Raw genomic sequence first — 24952 nt, forward strand, 5'->3', positions numbered from 1 at the left:
TTTTTATGATCGTAGAAGAATCGCCGTCTAGTGGGATGGGGAATACAGAGTTCCTCTTACAATTGTACATGTATTTTCTTTGATATTTCATAAGTGTTTTCTAACTATCTCGCAAAAATTGAAATCTGAATCCCGCATATAACTCAACAAAAAATATACCATTCCTTTATTACACTTAGCACTTTTTACAAATGCATTTTGAGGAAAATGATTGTTGGTTAATGTGTGTGTTGTTTTTTAGAATAAAAAATACCTAACTTTTTGACATTAAAGGGATCGTATAGTTCTGGTTGAGACATAACCACAGGTTTCTGACATTTGGGATGAGATTATGAGAAACCTCTTTTGGAATATGAAAGAGCATGTAATTCCAAAAGGAATTCAACGTTCATCTGATGAAAATTGGTTTTTGAAATGGCTGAGATACTCAAAACAGTGCAATTCTGATAAAATGTGGGACCCACCTTTTATTATGATCGCTTTGTTTTACTTTATTTTTGGATGTCTCAGCCATTTTAAAACCGATTTTTATCAAATAAACTTTGAATTCCTCTTAGAAAGGTATGCTCTGTACTAGTTTACAAACGGTTTCTTGACATATGCTTGATATCTCGAAAAAGTTAAGACCCAAATCTCACCTCTACCAATACTTTACCATACCTTTAATGGTACATAAGTACAATATAACAGCAACACATTGCATCAAAGCTCATCTTCGTACACTGATTAATGGCTGACGGCAGGCAGTGTCAAACGAGCATAGTCAGGAGACGGTTTCGCCACTGCCATTACTCCATAAAGACGGTAATGTACGTCCATTTTTTTTTTCTTTATTGGCTCTTACTAACTAGATTTGAAAGCCTAATGCAACTTATATTTCTTCTAATTTCCTTGTTGTCTTATTTTTCTTTCTTTCTTTCAGAATCATCGTATATTCTTTTGTTGCAGGTGACTTAATTGCTTAAAAATGACAAGGTATTTCATCCAAGGAATCTTGCATGTGTACGCAGAATAGCAAATAGCAATCAAACTGACTACATGTCAGAGATACAACTCTTCCCAAAAAGCGAATGTACTGCTCGTGCAACGCCGCGAACAAGTGATATACCCGCACTTTAATTGTCATAGAGGAGATCAGTAGCTATAGAAAGATCGCAAAATAGCACGGGCGGAACGGAGCCCGAAACACACCCCACCAGCAAAAATACCTGGGAGTATGCACACGTCGCATTATACCAAGCTTGTCTGTCGTATTTTACGGTGGGACGAGGCATTTAGTTTGTGATATTCCGACATAATACCACTGAAGTCCCCCCCCCCCCTTTTTTTTTTTTCTAATGCAGCTGGACCGGTGATGCATGATTATAATACATGTGCTGACCCATTTGAAAGAGGAAGTACCGGAGGGCGGTTGGGTCATATTTCTTCTTCTTTTCATACCGAAGTTAGTACAGTGAATCTTCAAGTCAACCGCCATACAGACATTTTGATTGCACCGAACGACCTCCCGTGGGATATCTAATGCTGATAATCTTCTTGAGAAAGGCAGCTCGGTGAATATGGCGGCAAATCGCTAGCTTCTTCACATTTTCGAAACCGACGGAAGAGAAGAACATAAAGGTGAAATCGTCTCATCTTCACAAAATGAGTCAGAAATAGTGAAGGGCCTCTATCCCCACGGACAACGCTGCCGATTCTCTCTCTTTTTTTTTCCTTCTTCTTAATGTGAGATATGCGATATCTCCGTGCCTCATCAATATGTCTTTGCAACTTATAGCAAAAAGCGCGAAGAATCTCCCAAATCTAGAGGTCGTTGGAAAGGTTGATCCTTACCTTACGGCCAATTTCCAAGGTAAGTGTCTTACACATTTTCTCAAGTGTGGTTGCGATTGTATTCTTCAAATTTAGAACTACCAGACCTATGTGACTGATTATACTCGAGCTGGGGCTGAGTTATCTTTACTTTATTTCTAATAGTTTGTCAAAATTCCGGAATATCTTCAAACTTAAAATGTAATATCAAACACACAACACATAATCAGACACACGCAAGTATGACTGTGCAAGAAATCTGATATGTATTATGTATAGCGTGAGGCAGAAGAAACTAGAACATTGCTTTCTTCTATCTTGTTCATGTATGAAGCGCTTATATACCACGTGAATGGATCTGTTTGTATTCATTATATTTATTTCAATTTAAATATATATATATATATATATATATATATATTATATATATCGATATCAAGATTGCCCTTTGCTAGCAGCATGCCATATGTAAAAAAAAATGCATACGGCTTATTGTGAAACATTTTTTTACTTTTCCGAGTTAATAGTAAGATGATGTTGAACACATCGATACAATATTTACATCCGCTTGAATAGTAGCGATGGGACATTTTCAAAACTTCACAATGTCGGGAATTCTGTCTTTTCATTAAAGTATACTCCCTATCACCATTGCTACATCATGTGTCTATCAGTAGTAAAGATCTTGGCCACTTTGTGGTTGAAACTGGTTTCAAAGCTTATGCTGGTAGTTTACCAGTACAGTCGTCTTACGACTATTGGCGTCGACACATACGTATAGCCTTGATCCTCCTTGAAGTTCTGGGCTGTGTCCAGCTGATGATTAATGTCTTCCATATTTCGATATGATTATATTGAACGCCATCCAAAGAAGGTAATTAAGTGTATAATGTGACCTTTTGTTTTGGTTTGTTTTGTTTTGTTGTTTGTTTGCTTTTTACACAGGAACCGTTTGATCCAATGTTTTCACTATTTCTTTAGAGCACGTCTTTCACTTTGAGGAGAGAACGAATATTGTGTTCAAGTATTTTTTGAATGCAAAAAAAAAGTATTCTTTCGTAATCAAAATTACCACAGGATGAGACTGATACTTTCAAAACGACCGATGACCAAACGCATAATAGACAGCGTCATTATAGATATGCAGACGATACATCGCACTACATTAAGTGAAAGAACTTTTTTATCATTATTTGGGGGGCGTTGAATTTGTATTCGGTTATTGGGATGGTGTAAACGGCTCAGTAAACATCTTCGTATAGGGTTATATAGAATCGTGACATAATGTGTTGGCCAGTTCTTTGAATTCACGTGAGAAGGCAATAATTTTGATGACTTCTATCTACCACACGATGGTACGGGCTCGACACACAAGCCTGGCAATCATAAGAGTACCACAGCACGATACTGGAGAGCTGTATAGATATTATAACATCCACTTAGTTTTTCCCCTGTGTACTCAATGCAGTTTTCATATCATTAACCTTTGCAAAGGTGGTTCTGGCGTTCAGCAGCCATTTTGACAGAAATATGAGCAGGCAACATCTGCCGTTCTCATGGATCCGGAATAAAAAGCAAACATACCCGCAATCCTCGCAATTAATTAGCATAGCGACTGTGTTCGATTGTCACGGGAATGTTTGGAAAGGATCCCAATGACAATGTGAAATGTCTCAGGTATTTTGCAGATGGATTTGCCATTGAATTGGTTCCACTTCTTGCGCGAGTTCGTCAGCTGTTCGTCAACACAAATAAACATTCGAAACGCCACATTCGATTTAAGAAAATTAATGAGGATCAAAATGAATTTCATGAGTTGAATATAGTTTGTACGAGGACACATCTCGCTGCGTCCCTTACAGGAATTTGATAAAATGATGCAGTGAAAAAGAAACAAAAATAGACCTAAGAATATGGAAAGATTCAATTTTAGGGCATCATGGTATGACAAACGTGATGACTGCATTTCGCTGACATGCTGTTATGTCTCTAGTTATTTGCTATTCTCTCTCTCTCTTTCTTTCTGACGCACCTGGCAGGCATCAAGCGAAAGACGCAGTGTGTGAAGAGCGATTTAAACCCAGCGTGGAATCAAGTAAGTATTGGCCACTGATATACATACTTCTTTTCACTCATGTTAGAAAGTTTGTCTTCTCGAGTCAAAGCTTACATATCCATTAGAGAATACTGTATATGAACAACAAGACATATTTACAGCCATGTTCATGACATTATCTAACAGATGATTACCATCCGTTTGGGAAGTTTTGACGACGTATTTGTTTTCATATACAATTTAAGCAATCGAATTACTGACTCCTTAAAATTAAAATGAATACTGGACTACCACGGCAGGCTCACATACCCGTCGTCGCGATGTGTTTGATTTTTAGAGCGTATACAATAATGTCTTACGTGAATCCACTTCTATTGTCCGTTGTAATTAGAATACATGGAACATTGCATCTTCAATCATTGGGGAATAAAATCATCTTCCGTTCTATTGGAAAACATGTTGCTACAGAGACTGTTCCGCGGCTTTGATACTTTGTTTAGTGTACCATGACCGTGTCTCCATGACCTCTTAAGTCACTGCACTATAGGCTAGGAAAAATATGATGGCGCCAGTAATTTGTACGCCAGTAACGTTCAGTAGAGCGAGGCGAAAGGCAAGAGAGTGGCCATGAGAACAATTCTTTAACACATGAAGTAACTGACATACTGTAAAGCAAGCACAGGTGTAACAAGTGGAATTAAGTCGTGTATTCTTAGTAGCTGTAAGTGGTGTATTTATTCAACGATCAAGTAGAAGTGTAGCATGGGATAGCAACTTGAAAATAAAGAAAACGGCTGGGGATCGGCTGTTTTGAAAGTGCTATATATAAACAGTCTGCATCCATTGTGAATTCACTCGTCCTTGGCGCTCTTTCAGCACAAATGAGTTTCATCCAGGCATTACGTTCTGTTCTGATCTATTCTCTTGCTGATCCATGTCACGCACCCCTCTGTTTAACCCGAGAATAAACCCAGCTGATCAGGCGACCAAAGTAACGGCGCTCATGCTCAAAGACTGAGCAGCATGGCAAGACTGAAGTGACACGAAAATTTCACGCTGTGCGGTCAATTGTGCGAAACTCTTAGGTCCAAGTTCACACAGTTGATTCACAATTTTCAGACACATCTAGTGCAATTCTAGGAATATAGACATGTCTTCTAACCCATACTAATAGCTAATATTTAAGGTAAGTCATCAGGTTGTTGCGTCACTGTACCGTAAAGCCACATTTTATTGGTGAAAAAAATAAGAATATAACGTTTTGCATCGTTAACGACAGCATTCTTCTATCGTTTCATTTCATTTCATTCTTTTACTTCATTACCAATAGTGTAATTATAACATCTGAATACCCATAATGACACGACATTGTAATGAAAAACAAACAAACTGTGAACTGAGATACAGTGTTGTAAATTTTATGGCAAATACGGGGGGGGGGGAAGTTGTTGGAAATTAAGGGGACTGCTAAAAAGCAGAGCTTGTAGTTAGCAGTCCCCTTATATAAAAATATCTAATTACTAAACTGACAGAACTACGCAAAATGTATAAAAGATAAAAGAAAGACAGAAAAATACACACATACAGACAAATAAAAAAGGTACGAGGCAGTTGTTATGTAAAATTGTGCATGTCATGTCATTTGAAAACGAGGCGTTTTAAGGGTTAACATCTTCCGCAAGCAGAGGCCTGCAATGTTGCTCATGATGTTGACGAAAAACAGTATATATCTCTGAACTTTGATCGCACGCTTCTAGTGCCCCCTTCTGTCGGAAAGACAAAAAGCCACCCCCGTGTGCAATACAAAAGACCTGTCTTGAGGGAGGGAAATGCGCACCCTGCTTGCTCCGGAAAGAAGTCCTGTTTTTATTTTGTCACAAAAGAGAGGCGCTATTGTTATAGATTAAGCGTGTTATGGGAACATAATCTAGCAACAGAGCAAAGTGGATAGCAAAGGGGGAGGGGGGGGGGGGGGGGAGGCGGTGAAGGAGCTGGTACAGGTCCTGAGCAGAGAAGTCGTAGAGGTTAGAAATGTGTAAGGCTGGGATGAAGGAGACTTATGGGTGACAGAGAATTTATGGGAGAGTGTGCTGGTAACATGAGAGGGGATTGGTGGGGGAGAGTGAGTAAAGAGGGTGAAGATTGAGGAGGGGGTAAAAGAGGGGTGAATGTTTGACTTGAATGGTGCAGGATTGTTGTTGTGAGTTTGTTTTGTTTTTTCAACAGCACAGGCTATAGTATCACAAGACAGCATGTAATAGAGAATCGACTTTGGGCCCCCTCAGAATTCTTACAAATTAAGCCCCGCCTTTATATCCAGGGAGATGGGAAGAGACCCACCTCTCATCTGCTATATCCAAGCCGGCCATAGTACACCTCGACTGTTCATTTCAACAAAAGTTTTGAATCCGGCTTACACAAGGGGACCACCAGCCTACATTGGAAAGGAAAGAGGAGATTACAGAGCAAATGCGATTGTTTCCGATGCTACCGATATCTCTTTCGTTAAAACGTTATCAAGTACTCTCTATTTCAGATCACAACCTATAGTAAATGTCTGATTTTAGAATATTTTGAAATATTCATTATTCTAAAATACAAATGAAGATTTTGCATACAAAATACATCTTATCCTAAACATGAATAGTTTAGCAATCTAAGTAAACAAAACGTAATGTTTTAAAATGCGTATACATATTTTGCCAAAAATACACCTATGTAGGCCTATACTTAGTATAGGCATCTAAGTGAGAAAAATGAAATACATGTATATTCTAATATACATATAAGTATTTTGCCTAAAAGTACAACACACTAGGCCTTACATACATTATAATATATAGCCATCTGAGTAGAATAACAACAACAACAACAACAAAACACTTACGGTAAACGCTGAAAGAAAATGCGCAGAAATGCACATACATATAGATCCTGTCATATTGGCTTTCAACGTCCATTTACATAAGTGTGCAAAAACCTCTGCAAAATACTCCTATATCTAATGTCTGGCATAATTATGAGTAATTAATCAGTAATATACTGATTGATAGAGAATAGGTGAAGCAAATGAAATTGACAGATGAAATGTACACAGAGTCACACTTCATTACATACGATTCCTTCGAATGGAACCTTTATAATAATGCTGAGTGAACAATATCATATACTGTATTTCACCTGCACGATGAAGTGTTCCATCAATTGGAAAGTTTTTCTTTTGATACCATACACTGGTTTTAGCAAAACGTTGAATGCGTATGAATACCTCGTCAGATATCGAGATAGGACTTTGAATAGCTATCGTCATGGTTTTATATCCAACAGATTATTATGGTATATACTCGACTAGACTTTAATAGGCCTTCATTGTGTACTATAGTGTTTTAGATATTTCATTAATATAAAAAAAACAACTGAATTTGAACATATTGATCATTGACTGATTCTCTCTTATCAAAAAACAATAGATTTTCAAAGAAGGTTTCAATTTATTAAAATATATTTTCAATTAACAGAGAGCGAATGTGACTATTCTATATGTACAAACACCGAATGTACAGTGAAATCCAATTATTATCTTCTCTCCTTTTTTTTGTTTTTGTCTGACATTCATTCGTCAATCTATACAATTACTAAACTGCATTTCACGTTTTGTATGCAGATACACTTGGTATAACGGGAAGTTTCTATATGTATCTCAAACGATGAGAGAAAAACCTGTCAAGGCAGCCGTATGTCTTCAAATTAGGAAGCTGCTGCCTAGAGACTGTACATGCAGAGTTCGAGGTTCGCTTTCTTACTTGCCATGAAGTGATTAAATGAGGAAAAAAAAAGAAAGCTGAGAAGAAAATAGAACTAAACAAACATGTCTGGTTCCTACCACCATTTGTTTGACTGATTTGATTGATGTATAGGGGTTGCCTGTGTAGTGTTCATACTTGCTATGAAAGACTTCCTCTGTTGGAAAAAAAAAAGCAACAACAAAATTCACTCGTGACTCATGTCATACAGAATAATAATTAAAAAAAAGCTGTGTTATTTTACAGTCTTACACCACCATCACATCACATATCATTTCGCAGCATGACATCCCTATCGGGGTGGGGGGGGGGGGGTGTGTAGGTACGGCAGTTGACGCAAAGTCTATGTGGAGATCTCGACTTAGCCATTAGTCCTGTAGAAAGTCTATGGGCCTTGTGAAGAATACAGTACATGGAAGCCGTACTGTTTCCATGCAATATGATAGCATCATACTACAGCATTCCCCCTCACGCTTGCTTTGGAACATTATTCATACTTATTGCAGGTTGGCGTTAGAGTAGCACCCTGCATCCTAACATTTAATTCACAAACGTCACACTTAGTGTGGTGGTCTTATTTTGTTGCAGGGCATACAAGTGTGTAGTGAAGATTTAAAATTCAAAATGTGCGTTCCTCCACGTGTACTTCAAGGTATCTTCATTTATATCTGACACATAATTGCATAACTGCAAACTTTGTGTGTTGGTACATTATCAAAGCAGGGATCGTTTTTCTGCCAACCCGTGCAAATATGCACATACACACACACACACACACACACACAATAGCACTGCGAATCTTTTAGCAAGAGAGTAATGAGCTTGTGCACAATATGCGGGCAAGTGGGAGTTGTGTTTGTTGTTATTTTTGCTGTATTCAAGCCTATCCGCATACATAGAAATGGAACACTTGAGTACAGCATATATCTGCTGCACTGTCTATGTGTGTAATAATGCATGCATTTCTACGAACCTGTGCCTGTATGGTTCTACGTTTCGCTTTTTAACCTTTCCTTCTGTTTACCTCTCATTGTTACGAGGGACCTTTTAGACCAATTTTTGGTTTTAAAGTACTATACGGTAACTTATGCCAGCCACGTAACTGGAGGGCTTCCAAAGTAAGACGAAAAGATGATTCAATGGGTTATGCAATGAGTAAGGTGCATTGATATGTCAGTGCATAAATCAACTATTGTTAGGCATATACTACTCTATAAAACCCCCCAATGATAGCTGAAATGTACCTGTGAAGCTAGTAGCTTCACAGGTTTCCCCAAATAAAATGAGTAAGATCTATCATAAGAATTTCATTAGTAAGAGGAAAAAATCCCTGCAGAACTGTGCAGAATTGATCAAAATCGGATAAGAAATAAGGAAGTTATGACGTGTCAAATTTGGAGAACACTTCTTGACCAGTTGTTTTGAATATTCAAATCAGCAAGTCGATGATGTCATGCTTTCATAGGTTCTCATTCATTTCGTACACGGAAATCTCATTTTCAGCTGTATAAATAGAAAACTATCCTTACAACCATCCAAAATAAAAGAACTAATGTTAACTATGATACATTTTGGCATGGAAGTATGCTTTTATCTGTACTAGCTTAAAATAACACTTTTTCTAAATATCATTATATATACATGTTACATACATGAAAACTTGTGAGGGCATAACATCATCAACTCGCTCATTCGAATACTCATAAGGACTGGTCAAGAAATGTTTTCCGAAGATTTCCAAAGGTCATAATACTTTATCTTCCTTATTTATTGTCTGATTTTTGTCATTTTTGAAACGTTCTGTAGAGATTTTTTTTTTTTTGGGGGGGGGGTGGATTTCCTCTTTCATTGCATAAACACTTTATTGCGTTTTTTCTCCGCAATATCAAATCATATCACAATGTATTATCATAAAAAAAACGCCATCAACAGACTGTATCTATTAGGTTGTCTTTGGTAATCTCTGCTTGTAAATTGTCTTATTTCTTGTTTGGAGTTGTATTATTGTGTGTTTTTCATTACCAGTTATTTTCAAACTTCGACATGTTCAATAAAGTTTGTCATGTTCGTAATTATGTGAAAATGGAAATATGATTTATATTGAATTGCGTATTTCAAAATTCGAAAAGATACCCTTGTACTCTGCATGATACTAGACGATAAGCCAGTTCACAGTTTCACTTTGCGCATGAGCGTATAAGGGTCATTTGTACAATCAGGCATGTTGCTTTCTAAATTCACCACGATATCAGGTGATGTGAGGATTATTCATGTGTCCTTATAAATGGTGCTTGCAATGCGTCCACCAGACAGCAGGCCGGGTATTTAGCATTGTCAATGCAGTCAATATAAAAACAATGTAATGGACGCCTGCCGAAGAGTCCATTGACAGATCATTCTGGTCACCTGGTCTAGATAAGCAAGTTATATTCTTTGATTGAACAAGAATTCCACAAATTATTACGTCGGGCAAGCTTGTGCACCGTGGCGCCTTGAAATCGAGTGAAGTGAGATCCAACTTTTTGAAAAAAAGGAAGGTCATCTGTAGGTGTGACTATAGACTACCAATGTGCATATGAGCTACCTGTGAATTGACTTATAGCTGGTCAAATTGATCGACGAACGTAAAGTTTCTGCTGTGAATAAACGTATTCTTGGTTTAAAATGCTGACATAAAAATACGCTTGTTCTACGCCCAGACTTTGGCATGGGACTTGGGCACGAAGCCGCTGGAACACGGAGACTTCATAGAAATTGACGTGCGGGACTGGGAACGTGTGGGCAGACATCGGTAAGCCAAACAAAGATGACAGTGATAATTTCCGATAGCTATGAAGATTTCCATAATGATACATGTAGTATTGCAGACCGATAAATGTTTAAATTAGTGGCCTTGTCGTGGTATCTGTCACCACTCACTTCATACTCCGTTCACCACCGCTCATTTCGTCACTGTTAGGCTGGGTTCACATAGAAGTATACGGTATACGGTATACGCTATTCACTATTCGCTATTCGCTATACGCTATACGGGCATGGCGGGTCACATAAGGTAGCACGCATATCCTGCTTTAATATTCTCTTGGCGCCGTCAAAATGGATACTTCAGATGAAGAAGATCTGGCTCTTCTCCTCCTGGCCGAGGCTGATGCAGGAGGCACATATTGTGAAGAAAAATGAAGAACGGTATGGGTAAGACAGCACCTCCAAATGATTTTACACATTAGAAACTAAAATTTTATTAATCTATTTTTTTTTTGGGGGGGGGAGGGGGTTGGGGGTGGGGAAGGGTAAATGTGATTGGAAATACTGTAGTTATGTTTCCAAATATATATTTTAACATTTTGAACATGTATCAAGCCTAACTGATCTTATCAGTTATTCAAATTTTGTGCTTTGATGACGTAATTTTTTTAAGGTGGGGGTAGCTTAATTCGGTTCGGTGTAATAATGTCAGAGGTAAAAATGTCAGAAGTAAAAATGTCAGAAGTGAAAATGTTTTATCTCTGATATTTTTACCTCATGTTTACTTCTGACATTATTACCTCTGACATTTTTACTTCTGACATTTTTACCTCTGACATTTTTACCTCTGACATTTTTACCTGGCACCGCTTAATTCTATACTCCCCCATCCCAGCTCCGTGAACTCATATCAAAAGTGAAATAGTAAAGAGTCATTTTATAAACGATATTTTCTTGGGTTAAATGTATTTCCACGTTATTTTCAACTTATTATTAGAATAATTAAGTAATTAATTGAATATGGCTGAACTATACACAACAACATGGGTCAACTAACCCACGCTGCGGGTTAGTTGAGCCGATTCTGACCTTGTGCCTTCAATCACTTCAACGTCAAAAAAAAGAAAGAAAGAAAAATGAGGAGCCCACATAAATCACACAGAATGTGCATGAGATATTGTTCTTTCAGGTAAAAAAAGGGGGTACGTGGGGCATTTGACATAGTAATCCAGGCCTGAAGTGCTGGATAACTTAAATATGACGGCATGTGCTATGAAATTCCAATAAAATGAGTACCAAGAAATCCTATAATTTTTAACTTAGCTTATTTAACCAAAGCGCACATTCAGAACACCAGCTGCCACACCCGAACAGGATTGTATACGCTGCACGAAAATTGAACAAGCACGATTCCGACCACTATACCATAGTTCCTTCACGCAGCTATAAGGCATTTTCGAATAGTGCCCTCTTATGTGGTCCGGGTATTAGGAAATCCTATTGTTCGATTCAAGCTATTCGCCTGCCCTCGAAAACGTGCACCGTATACCCGAATAGTATACTCCTGTGTGAACCCAGCCTGAATGACAACTTCCCACCGCCATATTTATAGGCCTAATCGCACACAATGAAGACGTACACGGGAGTGATTGGAGACATAGGCTCTAAACCACGGTGATGATGAAAGAATGTTATAATTTTGGAAACGTTATCACATATAGACTCTGTACGATATCCTTTTGTTTAGTGCACTGCTCTCCCATTGATCTTTGTCAATGTCGGCATTAATCTCTACGGAGTCATCATTTTAAAATAAATGTAGGCCTACCTGTATCGAATGGGTTGGAAGCGTCGGAGTCGCGTCGCATTGACTTGGGCACCACCCATCACCATTTGTCAATAAGCTCCCCCTCCCCATCTGGTTTTACCTGAAAAGTGCGTTGGGGGTGTGTCAGCTTTCAAATACTTTTCCTTGCTATAACAACATTAGTAAAAGTAATAATGATAACAAGAACGCCATGCAGCTACTATTACTGATAAGAATTATAATGATAAATTCATTTGAAATGAGAAAAGGGATTGAAGAAGACAAAGAAGAAGAAGAAGAAGAAGAAAAAGAAAAAGAAGAAAAAGAAAAAGAAAAAATAGAGAAGAAGAAAGGAAGAAGGAAAAGCAGATGATGAAGATGATTTACACACCTGACCTGAATTTCATAATTTCTTACTATTGTTCTTGAGATTACTTGGATACACCCAGAAAAAATAAACAAACAAAGGAAACTTTCAAACCAAGATTCTGCCAGAACCATCAGTCGATCATTGCTAATTTACTAATGTTATTAAGAAACGACACGGAAATGCACATTTTCATAGACTGCGCATAACTTGCATATTTCCATGTTATTGATATGATTAATGAAATACATTGCGGGGAAAAATAAAGTAAGTTATGCTCGGAGACCGAGTAGGCTCGATATAATTTAAATCTTTGCATGTATATATCTATACTTTCCTCTAGTTCATTACTTTGTTATGTGTGTATCCTTTGGTTCATTTCATTGTTAATTTAACATTTAATCAAGTCATTAGCATATCAATATCTTCTTTCTTTTTCTTTTTTTGAAAGCTGACACTATCGAAGATCAAAAAGAAGATTATCGAATACTTAACCACAACTTCTGTAAGCACTATCTGATTATCCTACCCAATTCTTGATTCCCTTCTTCTCCGTTCCGCAACATAGATTGATAGGCTGCTGTAAGGTCTCGTTGAAAGATGTCATCCGGGCGAAGGAACGGGAGACCCAAACCACCATTCAGCTGCGAGATGGCTCGGACCGCGTCACGACGGTGAGTGTGACTGGGTTAACCATTAATTTTTCATTCAGCCGCACCCCCGGATGCTAACCCATTAACCCTCCGTGTGCCACATTTACTTCACGTCCCTATGTTATGTGTGTGAAATTTGTCCGCATTTGATTCGTTGGCAGAGAAAGAGTTAAGAGGAAAAATGTGTCGACGCCAGGATGATTCCTTAGCGATATGTCCATATCCACACATGAAACAAAATTATGTAAAAATGTATATAGCACCTGCTCGCAGAGGGTATGTGTGATGCAAGTGTATGTTATATATTTTCAATTTTTCTAAAATTGATTCTAATATACAACATTCATGTTAAAAAAATAATGTACTTGTCAATCACATGTTTGTATGGTCGCTTTATAGGATGAATACAAAATCTTTTCTGAGGAACCTTTAGGATACACGCATGCATATCGCTTGTTCCCAGGCGTATCAGATTTTCATGCATGAATGATTGCTTTACTATTAAAGAGAGAATACTGTATAGATCTGAAGCCATGTTGAGTCTTATCTTTGTTCGGATATCCTCAAAAGTCTATATCATGTCAGTAACAGGACACTGCTTCTTTAGTGCGCCATATTGATCGTGGTATCGATTTACTAAAGGCCTAGATGAAATAACGTGGAGTTTCTCTTCAAATGGAATAGATCTGCGTTTAGAAACTATCGAATGTCGATATACATTCCCCCCACACACATTCCAAATTTCAACAGAACAACTCTATCAGTAATTGTGCAAACGGTTGTTGTAGCGCTGCAAGCAGTGATTTTATAACAGTCTCTATTCGTAAGTTGCTATCGGGATATATAATATGATTGCAAGACCTTTCCATGCACTATTTATAGATAAACACAAGAATGAACAGAATCAAATGACACAAAAGCCGCAGATGTTGGTGTTTTTAGTGACAAAAACTCGGAAGAAGAAGAACGAATCAACAAAAAGAGAAGAAAAACAAGAGAAATACAACAAAATGAAGTAGCATGAAGTGGAGGAGAAGCAGATGATGATGATGGAGAGAAATATCGTAGAAGAGGAGGAGATGAAAAGGTATTGAAAGAAAAAAGTAAAAAGAAGAGGAGAAGAAGAAGGAACATCGGGGAAGGAGGATGAAAGTGAAGTGTGGGAGAGAAGTTTGAGAGTGAATCGCTGGCTCATTTTCACACAATTTATCTAAACCGTTATACCTATCAATATTTGTATACCATACAAAATTAATCTTTCAATTCAACGAATAGGGAGAAATTGAGCTTCATCTCAAATACCAACCCCCGAGCACAGCCGCGTCATCCGACTTGGACGTATCAGGTAAGTTTCGATTTTCATTTTAAATAATTTACACATTATTCTATTGTAAGTATTATGTTTTGTACTCATTTAAAGATAATATAAAGTTTTGGTTCCTCAAAAGTTTCCCTGATTTTCCTTGTCTTGGTTTGTGTTTCAGGTTAAAGTACCTTTCATATAACTAATACTGTAAGACTTACTCGCCCCAAAGTGCTCTCATGTCTTAGTAATCATGCAATAATGGTTTCGTACAATACGTGTATATTGATTGTCGCGGTACCGCGTCGAGTCAAACTAACGGCTCGTTCGAATTTTTCAGAGCCCGCTCTCCTCTGATTATATATATACATATATATATATATATATATATATATATATATATATATATATCATCTATATAAGGGGCTGTAAACCTATTTTTTCTGCATGTGCTACGTAACAACTAAACTTTCGCACGCATAAATGAATTTTCCTGCTAGTAAAATGTTGTTAACATAAGGTCAATCTGTACACATCATTCATCATTTTTATTACTACAGTGCAATGGAAATGAAATATCACGCCTTGTTAAAAACTCTCCCTTCCCATCTCCCACCCCTCCCTCCCCCCCCCCCCCCCCCCCCCCCCTTTACAGAGTCTGCCCACGACCCTGCCGCCCCCGGTGCTCCCCCGCCTGCGCGTGACACCACCACTGACGCCACGCAAACAACGGACGTTAAGGAGGGAGCGGACGCCTATGGAGGACTACGGTTAGTTGATTTTACATTAGCATCTCTCATTAAGAGCCTCTCGCCTGCCAAATGTATGGATTAAATGTGCCATACGTCACTGAGAAGCATAATGTTTGCAAAGCTGTTAATCACTGTCGTCATATCCAAGTAAACTGCGTGTTTGAAATGTGTATATTAAAAGTATGCGGCTTTCCTTGATTGGGAAGGGAAGTTGTATATCTATTTCTGAGTAAATTTAAATATATGGTGATTATTCTTTACTTCATACTGAGTGAAAAGATAAAAGGAGTACTGGTCATTTTAGCTTGATTTGCTTCGTTGGTTTATAAACAAATACCAAATACTCCAGCATCCTCAGGACTAAGACTTAATCCGATTGAACTGTATTCATTATAATATTCAAACGACTTGCATAGGCAAAATGATATAGAAGAAATGCAGTGAAGTACATTAGATATCTCAACGATGAAGCTCAAAGAATATCCATATAATACACATTATATCATTCTACTGAATAGAATACAGCTTGTAACACTAAAACTTCAAAAATATCATAGCTGTAAACACTTACTGCAGCTGCCTTTTTAGAATATGTGTGTCGTAAACAATCAAAGCATAGCTGTTATTAAATGTAGGTATTTTCATGCATAGAGGAAGTCGTCCTGAATCTACTTATTTTAACTGTAATGCAGCCATCTTTTTTTATAATTGGAAGATTAACGGGAAAGATGAGCCGAGACACCCTTTCAACAAAGCCAACGGACTTCCAGATTCGGGTGAAAGTTTGGGAGGGGCGCCAACTCCACGGTACGAACATCAACCCGGTGTGTCGGGTGACGATACAACATAACACCCAAGTTACCCGCGTCAAGAAATCCACCAGTAAACCGTATTGGGACGAGGTATGACACTCGCTGGTTTGGATTCAAAAATACCTACATATTTCATGCACTATATCCTGGCAGCAGTATAGCTATGAATCTGTTTGTTTTGTTTGTTTGGTTTGTTTCATTTCCATCTGAGAAGATGGCTAGATAGCACAATATTCAGCTGCAATAGCTGGTCTTCCATGGGGTCCAGTTGGATGTTAGGCGGGACCACTTCACCGGGTTAAACACCCCTCTCTTTGCGATGAATAAATAAAGTGGGGTATTTTATGTGCATGGTTTGTGACTCTCTAACACACTCGGGACCTCCATTTTATGTCCTATCCGAGGGACAGAGTGTTTTGCATCTTACTTGAGGGGACGGTATGATCACACACAATATTGCTAAGTGGGACTCGGGAATCGAACCCGGGTCCTTTGGCACTGTTTGGATCGTGAGGCAGACGCGCTACCGACTGAGCTAACTCACCGCCATTGAACACCACACCATTTCACATTGAAGTCATTGTCAGCGATTTTGTTTTCAAACCAAACTTTTCAATGTCATAAATGGGTCTAAAATTCTTGTTATTCATCCTCTGATAATTAAAAGCAATGCCTACAATAGCTCCAGATTGTTGATTAAGATCATGATCGATAAGTGTCGTTGTTACGCTGTCAGCGCTAAGATTATAATTAAGTGCTTTCAATATGAAGGCTCACGAGAGAAAATTAAATTTTACCACTCTTAATAAAAGTCAATACATAAACATCATCAGGGCCCCAATTCATAAATGGATAGGAAGAGACAGTGAATGATTGTGGCGTGATGTTGACATTTTTTTTTTATTCTTTTTCCCTTTGTTGTGTCAGCTGTTCTTTTTCCAGTTCAACATGAGTCCGGCAGAGTTGTTCGATGAGATCATTCAACTCCAGGTAAAAGATTTTGATTTCTCTTTCGAGCTGAAGTGGTACGGTGACATCATTGTTTGTTGAGTCTCTAACACTGAAGATCCGTTTCAAGTAATTCTACGTCGGAACTTGATAAAAACCACATTAATGTTGACTGTCTACTGTATTGTTGGTCATCTCCTACATCCCAAAACAAAATAAGAAGGTCATGGAAATATTTAGCTGGCAACAGACCGGTTCGTAATGTATTCACACTTTATGAATGTTTCGTTCACAAAAGTTGCCCTAAACATCCACAAAAGCTTGTCGGTGGTTTGCCTTTCCTAGCAACAACTGATGGAATTCCTGCGCAGCAGGCGAAAGAAATACTTCGTTACTAGGCTATAGGAAAATAAACATCCATAAATTGTGATAAATTACAGAAACGGCCAATAACAAGTGAAGCAAAGCACACAGATCATCTCTACCACTTTTGCTCTCACCCTGGAGAAGTTGGAGAAATGATATAAAAGCCTCTCGTGTCTATTTGTTCCGCATCCCGTGATTACAAATGAAATTCCTCCCCTGAAATTAAAATGGCAAAGAGAAGCCATTTTAATACACCGCTTGATTCATTCGTCTGCTGCCATTTGGAATGTCACATCGCTTCAGTGGCACCACACTCAACTATATACTGAAAGAATGATTACCTACTGTATGGCGGTCTGTTGAAATTTTACCAAATCACACCTGGATCGTGTGTACTTTAAACGGACATTGCATAATAGTCAGTTATTTGATGATGATGATGATGATGATGATGATGATTTAGATGTGACTCATAAATTTAAACGGATGACACATTGGGCAGTTATACGGAAATCCACCTCAACCTTGAGGCCACAGTGTTTGTATTTTTGCTTCCACTTTACACTGCTTGCGTTAATTATAAATAATGTGTACGTGCATGTGTGTGTGTGTGTGTGTGCGCGCGCGCGCGCGCGTGCGCATTGGCATGCATGTATCACTTTATGTACATGTTGTTTATGTATAACGTAGCTAAATATTCGTGTTAAAGTACATAATTTTGAATGTACAGTTCTTTGTGGTCGGACTTTGGAGGGAGGTAAAGGCCATTCACTGTTGTCATTGTGATATTTCTTCTTTTTTTTCACAACGAAGCAGCCTGTCACACATGGTACCAGCACGTGGTGCTATATTATAAGTGACTACGACATTGCCAGTGAAAAGTAAGAAGTGAAGTGAGAATGAATCCAGTAAGTGAATAAGGTTCTTTAGTCTGAAAATGAAATAAGGTTTGTTAATCCAATAAGTGAATAAGGCTCCCTATTTCGAAAATAAAAATAACTTGAACGAACCTTTGGAATATCTTTTTTTTTCAAATTTCGGATTAACGAGCCTACGGAGCCTACGGATCAACTAACCCTATTCCTGTTTCATTTTGGGATTAACGAACTTTCGGAATAAAAAACTGTAAGGAAAAAAAACATGTTATAACACAATATCATTTACTGGTTCCAGTATTCATGATGACAGTGACAACGGAGATAACAAATAAGACTAAACACAAATTTGTTTTCCTGAATAGACATGTAGAACCACTGTATAGAACACGTAGAAACAATTAAGACATGAAAACATAATTCCTTCCTAGTATTGCAATAGACTGACTGTGTACACTAAATGAAATCGCGTTTCACTTGAAAATATAAGAATACATGATGAAAATATACATACATTTGAATACATTAGTAAACCTGGATACCACACTATCACAGCCTCTTCGCATGTCATACAATCCACCTTTTGCTCACTGAATACATTTCATTACTATGAAATCTACCATAAGCCCAAACTGAAGTATATTTAGAAGGCAAGTCTTTCGTTTTGAATCGGCAATTATTTTTTAAGGTCTACCAGCACAATTTTAGACAAGACTGCATCTGCCAAGTAGTACTGGGTTGTACTGGAGCACCGTTCCTGGTAGGTCTAGTCCAATTTCGTCACGGTAAGAAATGAAATGCCATCGGGTCTTTTCCACGTCAGTATGTGGTAGAAAGGTCATTAAATGATGGCGTACACGTGAAGACAGATCGGAAGTATTATAATTGATTGTCATATCGCTGGATCGAGTGATTAACGATCTGCCAGGATTTTTACCGCTCTCTTTCCATTATTTGACAGCTTCGGGTGATATTTTTTCTCCATTTTTCGATCAAAACATAAATAAATAAAAGATTAACATTGTAACGACGTTGATAGTTCAATTTTGATACATCTGTATAAGTTATTAATTAAGATGTGTGCAATCATCTCATTCGCTCAGCCACTGTTACTATAGAAACGTTTGGACGATAAGTTACGTGGAGATTGAGCAGACACCCTCCAATGCCACTCAAAAAGTCTTAATGTCAGAATGGCAAAGACAAGAGCAGATTTTATCCGATGTAATAGGAAAAGTCGTGGTGCCACGATAACAATTACGAGAAGAAATGAACAGAAACTCCCCGTCAGCTGCACGTCTAGCCTGGCTCTGCAGTGAGGATACTCCTCAGTATTTCTCCTACGTGTTTTCGCGTTCGTTTGCTCGTCAGAATGTGGACCAAGGGCTGCACCCAGGTGGCTATGCACGGTGTGATGAAAACCACGACTAGGACAGTTTCACTGACGGAGGTAACAAGAAACCCCCAAACAACGAACGGTGTCCAGAGGAGGTAGAAGGACAATGTCATGATGACAAGCGTTCGGATTCCTCTCATCCTTGATGGCTGGACGTTGTTTGCTGGAGAATTCCGACGGCTGGGCGGGGAGCAATTAGCGGCCGTAGTGTCGGGCTGAACTGCTACTGTCCTAAGCGGCAGGTCCGTGCTGCTAACTGCGTATCCCAGTGCTCCAGCTGCTACCTGCCCGGGTAGAGGTGTTCCCTGCAACGATGCCACCTCGCCCACTGGTTGCAGTTCGGTGCTTTCCTCCGTCTGGGCGACATGGAAGCTAGTAGAAGGGACTGCGGATCCAGTGCTGGTGCGCGTGTCGTCGTTGCTCGTGAATCCTACCGGATGAACGGAATTTCTCGTGTGCCTCCACAGGAACCAAAGCAAACCTAAGTTGGAGGCGGTGGTGAGGAGTGCCGTCAAGGCAACGGGTACCACTACGCTGGCCAATGCCGCGGTACGCACGGCAAAGTCGGACCGATTGCTGAAAAGTTCGCTTCCGCAGGAGAAACGGAAGTATTCGGACATCGGAATCCCAGGAATAGGAAGGGTAATAAATGCAATGATGAGAGTTACCGTGATTAAAACACCAGCTAACGAGATCTTGACCCGGCGTAGGTTTACGAGGACAAGGTAGCGCAGAGGATGGGCCACCATGACGAATTTGTTGACAGCGATGAAGCACATCGTTGTCATTAAGTGTAGGAGGAGGCTCAGGGAGGTCCACGGTGCCACGTTCTCTGCCACAAAGCAGCCCCAGTCGCTCGGCAGTATGGTGAGGAGAGTCAGCAGAAGCCAGATGATGCAGCAGATGATGTGTTGGTAGGAAAGGGTCTGGTAGAGAAATCGCGTGACGTCGTGCATGTCTCGCTCATGGCGGAGCGCCACGAGGACCAGTACATTGAGGAAAGTAGAGAGGAGAGCGGAGCACGAGTCACTGATGCAGATGGCAATCTGGGATTTGGTGTAACTGTCAGGTGGTAACGTCGTCATTTTCAGTCTTACGACAGTCAGTAATTGAACTCTTCATCGAAGGAGGATCGAGAGATTATATCAGTGAGTTAATTTGATGCAGTCACTATCTCACGCAGGACTTTAATCGATCCGTAAATCAAGCACATGGGTCATAAAAAAAAATGGTGAAACTTGGACTATTTCTTACTCTGGATACTCTGGATAAAGAAGGGCAAAAAAAAAAATGCTTTCCAACAGAAATCAGTTGACTTACACCACTGCCTCGAAATTTGAAATGACAGACAAGAAAGCTTTGTCAGACGATAATCCCTTTTTTTAATTTACTAGCGAAAGAAAACGCCTCCTGCTATTCAATGATATGACGATAATTTTAATGTACACACAATTCTCCGAGATGTCAAATCCTCCGAAGCGCCGCTCATGAATAAATACCATTTTCACTTTCTTCGTGTCCACACTGGATGACTGTAACGTCGAATCCTTGGTCATTTCAATTATCGGCTGAGCAAACACTGTTTGGTGGAACCAGTTTCGAGTCGGGGGGTGTGTGTCTTATTCAGATGAGACTTCGAGATAATTTATCTCTGTCCTCAATCTGTGATGCCATGGAAACGGATGCATCAACAAAATATGTCTTCCGACACGAGGTGTCGAAATGTCTACATGTGATGGTTTTGCGCCCTTATCTGCGCGTGTGAGTGAGAGCTATAAACTTGTGTGCACGAAAGACGTGGCAGACAAAAGGCAAATTTGTAGTAACTTTGTCGAAAGCAAGGAATGAGCCATTCCAATACTAACAATTAGGTTACCTCTCTATTTGCAAAATTGATTGTCCACGTTGTTTGTAAGAAAGACATATTATGGCATAAATGCATATATGTATGTGATGTTCTGTTCATGAGTCGACGTAATGATTAAGGGACGCATTTATTGTCTTTCTGTCTTTCTGAGGAAATGCATGCACAATATTAGGACTCATACCATGGAAGCAATTACAACAATATCATGAGATACTAGTTTTGACATTTTAACAACTTGTAGCAATTAAGGTATTACCATATCACCTTGGCACCTGCGATCAGTATGACATAAATTCTTCAAAAAGTGGGACCCAGGTGTGAACTGCAGATAGGGAGGAGTTTGGGTCTCTAGAACGAGGCGGAGCTTAATTGACGCGGAGCCACTCTATGTACTTTGATATCATTTTGCTGTTGATGTTGTTTTTGATGTTCAGGTGCTGGATTCTCATCTTGTACGCAGTGACGCCGTGATAGGCACATTCCAGCTTGACATCGGAACCGTCTACCAGTCCGAAGACCACACACTCCACAACAAGTGGCTTCTGCTGACCGTCGTGGAAGAGTCGAAGTCGTCGGCAGCCAAGGGCTACCTCCTCGTCAGCATATCCATCATCGGTCAGGGCGACGAAGCACCGGTATTTAAGCTAGATGGTTCAAAGAGTTCACAAGGTTTTGTTTAGCTATGGTTATTGATGGTAGCCTCTTCTTTGTTATTGTATTCCTCTCTCAGATCAGTGGCGGATCCAGGCAGGGACGCAACGGACGCACTCCCCCTTATTTTTTTTTTGTTAAAACAAAAGCAATAAAAAGAAAAATGGGGATGGGATGCATGCGCCCCTCCTTTGATTTTATAAAGGCGCCCCCTCTTTACGGAATTCTTGGATCCGCCCCTGCAGATGGATCTGACATTATCATTACCCCCATCATTACCAGGCGTTCATTTATGACTCATCAGTAGGGAATTGTAAGACATAATGAACAATCTTGTTCAAAGATTAATACACCGGGAAGGATTCGGACCCTTATAGACCTTTTGTTTACAGATCCAGAACTTTATCGAACGCATCGTATAAAAAGAATTCTTGTTGTTGTTGTTGTTGTTAATTTTAAAGGTGAGCTGTTCTTGATGAATATGCCATAATGCCATTGGTGTAAGGTTCATGTCGTTAAAGTCTCGTAGAATACTCGTAGGCGCAGGGCAGCACACAAGCTGGCCCGATTCGACCTCCACGATATGAAGCCACTTTTTATGGTCATCCGCTTTGCGTGGACTTGCATGTCACTCAAATCAAAATAACAAACGAAAAATATATCAATGTTTTCGGATTATCTGCACAAATCATTTTGACTTGAACAAGAAAATAATAGTGACACTGAATATTCATATTGATATGCTAGTAGCTGGGTACACTTGGCTGAGTTATATAGATATCTACTATCGTACAAACCCACGGGAAGAGGCGACAGAGGAAAAATACAAACGAGTGTCATGTGATGGAGGAGTCATCCGAAGTTAATCCAAAACGAGGGATCGAAAAAAAAAGTTATACACCTCTTTAGAAACACATATCCAGCAAACATTAGATCATGTTCTTTATGTCAACATAATGAATGAACGTTGTCAGATGCGTCTCACATTAAAGTCAACTTTGTTTCTTGTTTCCTTTGTGACGTAACAGATTTTAAAGAAGGCAGATGAAGACTACGACATCGAGACGTAAGATATTAATTTCCTTTAACAATACATTGTACTCATAAGTAAAGACTTTATTAAGACTCTACAAACAGAATACAATTAAGTACAGTATAATAGTTTCTCCGACTCAACTTCAGATGACATGAATTCTTTCTGTGTTTGGTTTCCGTGCTGCGGTATGTAAATTGATCTGTGTACTTCGCCTCAAGGAGAAACAGAACGGCTCATTACATAGTTATACCTTTCTTAAAACACATCCAAACTTCCCTTTTTAATCGAAATCGTGTAGTTCACAAGATGGAAGACAGAAGAATGTGGCAATATGCCATAGCATTTCATTTCAAGGTTTTGATAAAGGGGAAATACTCGTATCAATTTATCGACAGGCAATGATAAAAAAAAAAAGTTATACACGGAAGGCACAATTAAAGAAAATACCATGAGAAATAATGTCGGCTTCACCTAATCGATTATGATACTTGAGATGTTACTGAATTTTCTTTTCAATGTCGTGAAATTATTTCCTTGCCAGGAATCTGTTACATCCCGCCGGTATAGACATAAGGAAGGGCTGCTTCAAGCTAAGGGTCTTCCAGGCAGAAGATCTACCCCAAAGTGAGTAAATATTTTTGTAATTATTTGTCACTTGTACAGTGTCTGTCTTTTGGTCCTCCCCCTCCCCCCCCCCCCTTCATGATTACAGTACACAGACAGCATTATTATATTCTCAGTGTATACAACATAAGCTGACACCCTATAAGACAGATAAAAAAAGGAACAAAGTGTAGGAAAACAGCGTGTCTTACTTGAAATTCGAAGGGATGTCACCCCATTGGTCAATCATATCCCATAAACTGCACTTATGTGCTTTGTTGTTTGGGTTTTTTTTTTTACTACTCGTTGATAGTGTTCATAGAGTAGAGTAAAATAAAAAGTCACATTTAAGCCCGTTGTATTTCTAAAGTGTCGTTCGATTTTTCATTTGTTTGTTTGTTTGTCTGGGGCTTGTTTGGTGCCGTTTTCATAGTAACTCTGCTATTTTCTCGTGATAAACACTAAATGGTAATATCTGATTGGACGAGACGTCAAGCGGGTACAGTTTCCGTAGGTACTGAAGATTACTTTTTTATCCCGAAGAAATGTTCAAAATTACATACCGCTGCGGTATTGATGGTGACATTTCGCTGATGAGCAAATGGCTCTCCGCTGTCGTGTCTCTGGCTTCCATTATTTTCTATAACGATTATTTTTATTGATTGTGGAATAATACATGTCACAAAGGAAGACACACTACAGCCAGAGATAAAGAGAAACGTCGCCATACACCCAGTGACAGACAGGCGTGGAGGCGGTAACTATGGGTAAGCGGTCGGATGGAGGAAAATAATATATACTGGAGCTGCTTGTTGGTGGTAAAGCGCCAACTGTGTCATCAACAGCTGATCAAACTAGATCTTGTGAAGATGGAAATCACTTAGATTTAACTCAAACATAAACCATGGCACTATCTGACAAAAAAAAATAGACGATCATGCGGGAAAGCCATGAAAGTGGCATTGCCTGACTAGCTATGTGCCACTATGAGATCGAGCAATGAAAGCATTACTGCCAATGACACGACCCGGAAGCGAACCACGCTTACCCGCAGCGCGTCAACCAATCAAAAACAAGCATAATTATGATTAACTGTTATT

At 39.1% G+C, this 24952-nt stretch overlaps 1 protein-coding gene across 1 annotated transcript in view; it reads left to right on the top strand.

Moving 5' to 3' along the window:
• Nucleotides 1-1740: 1740 nt before the first annotated feature.
• The window catches only part of LOC139740753 (myoferlin-like), a 76832-nt gene continuing 53620 nt past the window's right edge, over nt 1741-24952 (top strand). The window contains exons 1-11 of the mRNA XM_071651328.1: nt 1741-1852; nt 3852-3907; nt 10371-10462; nt 13159-13264; nt 14519-14588; nt 15202-15316; nt 16014-16200; nt 17038-17100; nt 21997-22197; nt 23242-23279; nt 23791-23873. Coding sequence (XP_071507429.1) covers nt 1759-1852; nt 3852-3907; nt 10371-10462; nt 13159-13264; nt 14519-14588; nt 15202-15316; nt 16014-16200; nt 17038-17100; nt 21997-22197; nt 23242-23279; nt 23791-23873 — 1105 coding nt within the window. The 5' untranslated portion in view covers nt 1741-1758. The remainder of the gene's footprint in view (nt 1853-3851; nt 3908-10370; nt 10463-13158; nt 13265-14518; nt 14589-15201; nt 15317-16013; nt 16201-17037; nt 17101-21996; nt 22198-23241; nt 23280-23790; nt 23874-24952) is intronic.

Source organism: Diadema antillarum, unplaced genomic scaffold (assembly GCF_040938485.1).
Source record: "Diadema antillarum isolate AM-2024a unplaced genomic scaffold, OU_Dant_1.0 seq00000877_RagTag, whole genome shotgun sequence".
NCBI classification, from domain to species: Eukaryota; Metazoa; Echinodermata; class Echinoidea; order Diadematoida; family Diadematidae; genus Diadema; species Diadema antillarum.